The sequence below is a fragment of the Myotis lucifugus genome, unplaced genomic scaffold (genome assembly GCF_000147115.1).
Source record: "Myotis lucifugus unplaced genomic scaffold, Myoluc2.0 scaffold_8612, whole genome shotgun sequence".
NCBI classification, from domain to species: Eukaryota; Metazoa; Chordata; class Mammalia; order Chiroptera; family Vespertilionidae; genus Myotis; species Myotis lucifugus.
The window spans coordinates 1-6,843 of NW_005879660.1; the positions used below are offsets into that span (position 1 = coordinate 1).

The 6,843-nt window shown below is 63.0% G+C and overlaps 1 protein-coding gene and 1 long non-coding RNA gene across 2 annotated transcripts; one reads left to right on the plus strand and one right to left on the minus strand.

Annotated features, from left to right (window-relative positions):
* Positions 1-308: 308 nt before the first annotated feature.
* Positions 309-2,948, plus strand: LOC106696088 (long-chain-fatty-acid--CoA ligase ACSBG1-like; the record flags this gene model as incomplete). Its single annotated transcript, XM_014451172.1, has 3 exons — positions 309-534; positions 918-1,164; positions 2,451-2,948. Coding segments are annotated over 3 exons (550 nt in total), but the record flags the coding sequence as incomplete, so codon positions are not given.
* Positions 2,949-4,076: 1,128 nt separating this feature from the next.
* Positions 4,077-6,786, minus strand: LOC102430519. The gene is made up of 3 exons (XR_001346996.2): positions 6,615-6,786; positions 6,104-6,256; positions 4,077-4,550 (listed from the first exon to the last, which is right to left on the minus strand). It is a non-coding gene; the product is annotated as an uncharacterized LOC102430519 (long non-coding RNA).
* Positions 6,787-6,843: the final 57 nt, after the last annotated feature.

Below are 6,843 nucleotides of genomic sequence, written 5' to 3' on the forward strand. Positions count from 1 at the left end.
TCGGCTTCCTCGTCTGAGAAATGGGAAGGCTGCCCTCCCGTCATGGCCTGTGGTGAGGGCGAAGCGAGTTACTGACACGGGGCAGGTGGCACAGGGCCTGCAGGGGTGAGAGGCGGGGAGGGGTGACGTAGGAGGTAGGAGGGGAGGGGGGAGGTCAGAGGGGCTCAGGGGTGCGGCTCCTCCGCCGGCTCCTCTGGCCTCCCCGAGGGCGAGCCCTGGTTCAGCCGCCTGGCCGTGCCCCCAGAGCTGATCGTCACGGCGGGCGGGGAGGGGTGACGGAGGAGGGGGGAGGGGAGGGGGGAGGTCAGAGGGGCTCGGGGGTGCGGCTCCTCCGCCGGCTCCCCTGGCCTCCCCGAGGGTGAGCCCTGGTTCAGCCGCCTGGCCGTGCCCCCAGAGCTGATCGTCACGGCGGGCGGGGAGAACGTGCCCCCGCTGCCCATCGAGGAGGCGGTGAAGACGGAGCTGCCGCTCGTGAGCAGTGCGGTGCTCATCGGCGACCAGAGGAAGTTCCTGTCCATGCTGCTCACCCTGAAGGTGGGTCCCACCCGCCCGCGCCGCGGCCGCGTTCACGCAGTGCATGCTGGGTCGGGCCCGGGCTCGGGAAGGGGCAGCCGTCCCCCAGGGAGGTTCCTCTGCCCCCGGGGGTGCGGGCAGCAGCGCTATTGGGACAGCCACCTGCTCAGCAGGCGCGGCTCCAGCTGCTGGACGAGGCAGGAGCTGTGGGCCCTGCTCTTGGCCATGGTTTCGCTCCGAGGTCTCTGAGCTCTGAGCTCAGACCTCTGCTCCTTCCACCAGTTGGGGTGGCAGCCGCACCCCCAAACCACAGCTCACAGGACCCGCCTCCGGGCTCCGGCAGTGACTCCCCCGGGCGGGCTGCGTCCTGGGGGGGGAGGCGCGGCTGATGGTCTGCTTTGCAGTGCACGCTGGACCCGGACACGTGCGAGCCGACCGACACGCTGACGGAGCAGGCGGTGGAGTTCTGCCAGCGGGTGGGCAGCAGGGCCACCCGGGTGTCCGACATCGTGGGCCGCAGGGACGAGGCCGTGTACCGGGCCATCGAGGAGGGCATCCGGCGGGTGAACGGGAACGCGGCCGCCCGGCCCTACCACATCCAGAAGTGGGCGATTCTCGAGAGGGACTTCTCCATCGCGGGCGGAGAGCTGGGTAGGCTTGCTCTGCTTTTATTTCCGCGCCCCCCCCCCCCCCCCCGTTCCAGGTGCAGGGTGGGGGGCTGGCGGGGCCCGGGAGGCACTGTGGTGGCAGCGCCCACCTCCTGCAGTGGGAGGACACTGCTCAGAGCGTGGCCGTGGTGGAGCCTGTCACATGGACGAGGTCTGGGCTGGGACTTGTGAGTTTGAACCTGTGACATCCGACTCCTGCGGCTCTGGGACCACTGTCCCCTGAGGTCACCAGGGGCCACCAGCCTCTCGTGGGTGGGACCCCGAAATTTGCAGTCAGCTCACGTGGCAGGTCGGGGTGAAGCCCCTCGGGACTCGGCCCTCCGAACCGGAAGGGCCTGTGGCGCGGCCTCAGCGGGGGCAGGCACTCCTGCGGCGTCTCCGGGCGTTTCAGGGCACGGAGCTGGCAGTGCCGCCTCCGTGAGGTGCCCTCGGACCTCAGGCCGGAGGCAGCCGCACTGAGGGCGTCCCTGGCGCGTGTCCGGCTGTCTGGCCCAGCACTGAGCGCGGCCAGCCAGACAGATGTCCTCGCTGAGCAGTCGCTATAAATGACTCGGTCAGGAGTCCCCAGTCACCCCGCCCAGCGTGAGCACCGAGTGGACGTCCAGCTCCCGGGACGCGAATCAGCCATGTCCCCTGGCTCCGGAGGGCGCACCCAGGCCACACCCGGGGATGGGGAAGGGCTCTCGGCAGCCCCCCCACCCCATCTCGGGCCGGCAGAGCATCATGTCCAGAGCTGACAGGACGGGCACGTTCGTCCTTGCTGTGCAACACGTCACCTCAAACTCAGCAGCTCAGAGCACAGGCGCTTGTCATTCTGCGGGGGGTGCTGGCTGGGGTCTCTCCTGAGGTTCCAGAAGCGTCAGCCGGGCGGGGCCACCTGCGGGGCCACTTCCCGCTCCCTCGGGGTGTGGGACAGGCCAGGGGCCTCCACGTGGCTGCCCCAGAAACGGGCCCCGAGGGCCAGGGCAGGACCTGCCGTCTTCCTGTTTGGTCACGGGAATCATTGATTCAAGTGCATGGAAGTCAGAGATGGGTGCGGGTCAGGGGTCAGGGGTCAGGGGTCAGGGGCCAGGGGCCTGGACGTGCTCTCACTATGAGGGACGGGAGAGAAAGGCCTGCGGCCACGTGAGGAGCAGGTCACTCGGGCCGGCTCGAGGGCTGGCCGCTGGGTGGTGTGGCTTCATTCCAGGCACAGGACTCGCGGTCCCGGGTCCTGACCACACGCCTCAGGTTCCTCAGGCCTCACACGCGCCCCCATTTCCCTTCCAGGCCCCACGATGAAGCTGAAGCGGCTGGCCGTCCTGGAGAAGTACAGAGACGTCATCGACTCCTTCTACCTGGAGTGAGGGCGCCCAGGCCCCCAGCCCCCCTGCTCTGCGGCCGGGCGGGGCTGCTGGCCGCTGTGAGGCCCGGGGGCCCGGCATCCCCTTCGCGGGCCTCGGGCCAAGTAGCCGGCCGTTCCGAGAAGCTTCCGTGTCCGTAGTTCTAGTTGTAGTGTCGCTGTGTGTTCAGGTGACAGACCAGCTCCCCTTCCAGAGTGAAGGGCCAGTAGCAGCGGGCGGGGAGGAGGGGGGAGCGGCTTCTGTTACGGCTGCAGGGGAAGCCTCGGCTGCCACTCACTCGCTCTGGAATCTGCCGGGCGGCCAGCCCATCACCCGCCCAGGGCTCCCCAGCATTCACCCTTCCTGGCCGCTCCTAGAGCTGCCGCCGCCGCCTGTGAGCCCTTAACGTGTGACTCGGATATTAAACTTCTTAACCCAACTGTCAGCAGGACTGGTGATTGTTTTCTCGGTTGAGCAGGTGGGAGCAGCCCAGGGTGGTGGGTCTTTAGCCCCCAGGACTGTGTGCAGTGGGCACGAGTGACCCTGGGTGCCCGCAGAGCAGAGGGGCCGCACCAGCCCGCTGCCCCTGCCACTCAGGACACAAGCGAAGCGGCCGTTCCCAGGGCCACGCCAGTGCCCCAGGCCCTGAGGCAGAGGCAGAGGGACGGGGAGAGGAGAGGAAGCACACAGTCAGCTTCTGAACTCTCAGGCCCCAGGGCCTTGAGGGGGAGGGACGGGGAGAGGAGAGGAAGCACACAGTCAGCTCTGAACTCTTTTATTAAATAAGTGTGAGCCGGGCATTCGCAGGCCAGTAAAGCAGGGAGCAGCAGCGTACCACAGCAAGATACAGGGAAGGTGGTGAGGTCGGGGACCAGCTGAAAAGCACCCCAGGGGTGGTCGTTAGGGACCCCCGTGACCTGGGTGCCTCGTGCCAAGCACAGGTCTGCGTGGATCCACGAGGGGCAGGGGCACACGGCTGCCTGTTGATGGAGATGGCGACTCGGCATCTGAGGCTACAGAGACACCGTGCCGGGTGCAGGGGGTCGGGCTGAGCCACGCCGGCCGCCCGCTGCCCTGCACCTCGCCGCCTGGTGGCCGTGCTCTGGGGAAGGGAGAGGGCGGCCGTGGGAACAGAGTTAACAGCGTGGTCAGGCTTCCAGCAGGGCCGGCGGAGTGTGAGGTGCTGCAGGAGTGTGGATGAGCTCGGTCAGCTGCCCCGTCCGACGCGGCCGTCGGCTCAGAGCTGTTCCCCGCGATGCTCAGCGCGTGTCAGGTGACAAGGGACTGCGGCCCTGCCCTTCGTGACAAGCTCAGGAAAGGGACCCTCAAGGTAACACAGCACCGAGCCAGCAACCATCTGTCTTTGTAGCCAATCTGTTACCTACGTCTGTTCAATGAGTTACCTCTCGCCTATTTCTTGGCTGGGGGTCTACTCGCCCTCAGTAATTCATAGAAAAGACCGCTGTCCTCACTGTCGGTGCCATAAAGGAACAGGCCACAGTCACCGTGTTGGACGCCAACTTTCCTAGGAAATTGCTCTCGTGCCCGTTCATGTCATGAGAATGTCATCTTGTGCTATTACGTCAGTATTGTTTTATTTCCAGTATATTTTTCATAAGCTAAGGAAAACTTTTTCTTTGAAAAGTGAGATGTTTTCTTATTAATTCTGTGTCATATTTACAGCTGAGGAAAAACTGTTTTAACTGAAGTGTAAATGGTTAACAATGGCAAATGATACAGTCCGCTTAGAGTTTACAAAAAATATATACCAAATAGACACGACCCACCAGACGAGCACTTGGGAGCAGGCCTCGGGCGTCGCCTGCATCCTCTGCTCGGGTTTGTTAAAAGGCCGATTGGAGTGGACTCGGTCGGGGACGGGGACCAGCGCACACGGGCGTGCTCTCAGGCGGCTGACGTGGCGGCGTTAGGAGTGGCTGGTGCGGACACGTCGGCGGGAGCCTTACTCTAAATCCTTCACTCGCTGGCAGATTTCTTCTGTGAAGTCGGAGCACTTGGCATTACCTCCCAAGTCTTTGGTCAAACTCTGAGGAGGGAAAGCAAATTAAAAACGCATCGCACGGGGCCAAAGCAAGGCGAGTTCTGCTGAAAGCGCCGGTGAGATTCCAGCCGAGCGAGTCCTGGCGGCGCTCCTTCCCCCGGTTCCTCCCAACGCTCACGGCGCCCACCACGCCCGCCCAGCACGGCAGAGGCCCTGTCCAGAGGACAGGCCCCAAGGAAACACCGATGATGGACACTTCACATCTAAACCAGGGATCCGTGAATCCCCTGGGGAATGTCTAAAGTTGAAGAAACTTAAAAAGACCTATTTTGATCTGTTTTGGAGGCTGGGAAACAGACTAAGGCAGCATGTACGTCACTAACTGCAACGCCTCCCACAGCCGCGGCCCCACCAGCGCCTCCTCTGGCCACGCCCACACGGGCCTCCATGCGCTTCTCCCTCCACCGCGTCCTGCGTAACCAGCAGCCCCGTGCTCTGCTCTCTGTGGCTCCGTCGTTAAACTCACAGACGCAGCAGCGTCAGAATAAAAAACGCAAAGTCCTCTGCCCTTGAATCGACTCTCTGGCTGCTAAAAACAGGCCTGGGTTTCTTGCCTTTTCGCTGCCAGAAGTGATTTCAGATTATAGGGCTGTTTTTAAAGGAGCCAACCCTGAAAACTGTGCTACGTGAAACACGGCCGTCAGAACGACAGGTGTGAGGCGGTTTCACTGGGAAAAGGAAAGGTCGGAGACGGACGGTGGCGATGCTGGCACGACGGTGTGAGCGTGCTAGACGCCACCGAGCTGGACACTTCAGAACGGCCGGCTTGGCACCAGGCGTATTCTACTGCGACTTGAAAAGGAAGAGGCCTCAGGTGATGGGAGGCCATCACCTCCTCCGTCCTCCGCCCGCGTGCGGGAGACCCATCCCCTCCGTGGCCACCACCGCCATGGAAACAGTGAAAACTTGCTGGGCAAGAGCCGGACTGGGCGTGACCCAGCTCTGCCAGGTGGACCTGAGACCTTGGACAGATGACTGAGTCTCTCCGTGCCTCAGCTTCCTCATCTCCAGAATGGGGTTCATCCCAGGACCCCCCCATAGAGCAGTGTGCTGAGGGGGCGTGCGCTCACACAGCTTTACGGGAACTGCGAGCACCCCGTTAACATCAGTCGTTCTACGTCTCCCTTTCTGACGCACGTGGTATAATGTACAATATCCTGTGTCGTAGACACGTAGGAGCTGGAGGCCCGAGACCTTACCTCATTCCTCAGTGAGTTGTCTTTCATACCTTAAAACATACACAGTAGGTTTTTACTGGGAGGAGGAAAAAGCCGCGTGGAAAACGCGACGGCCTTGGCCAAGATCCCATCGCCACCAAGGGGACACCCGGGCCTGCAACGGCTCCAACTCCCCACGCTCTCAGCGCCTCAGCCCTCTCTTGCGAAACACGCGGCCCCTCCCTCAGGAAATGCATGATGCGCCCACACCCGGCGTCCACCCGGGACCTCGAGGAGGAAGCCGCGCTGCGTCAGTCCTCGGGCTGCGGGGCGCCACCGCCTGCCCCCCCAGGGGAACCCCGCGGAGGACGCGGCAGGTACCTTGCCTCCCTTGATAGTGGCGAAGCAGGCGGCCTCGATGCGCCCGGCGTGGTCGAACATCCCCATGTGGCGCAGCATCATCGCCGCGCTGAGCAGCAGGGCCGTGGGGTTGGCCATGTCCTTGCCCGCGATGTCGGGGGCCGTCCCGTGGACCTGCCGGGGAAAGCAGCTCATCAGGGGCCGCCCCCGGGGGAGACCCCGGGCAGAGGCTGCCCCCAACGCATCAGACAAACGCCTAGAAACAAAGCCGCACAGAAAGCAAGGGCGAGAGGAACTTTTTTTTTAATTGCAAAGCTACGGACTAACCATCTCTATCAACTTTTGCTAAATTACTTTAACTGAGGAAGGATAAGTGCACAAAGCTGGGAAATGAATGGAAAAACCTCCACAAAGCATCACTTTCTTCCAACAATGCGAACACCCAAGAGTTCACACATATCTATACAGGTCCCCTCCCGGGTCCTCACGCCGTCCGACCCGCATTCTGCTTTGGGCGTCAGAGGGTCCTTACCGACTCGAAGATCGCGACCCCGTTGGCGCCGATGTTGCCACTTGGTGTCACACCGAGCCCTCCAATCAGTCCTGCACACAGGTCGCTGGGGGCAGAAAGGATTTGGGTGTCGGTTTGAAAAAACAAAACATCTCCCCCAGCACCTCGTCTTCAGTCTTCAACACCCTCCTCCACCAGAAGGACCAGGCCCATGGGGAAACGGCCCAGGACTAGTTAGGAGCCGGGAGGA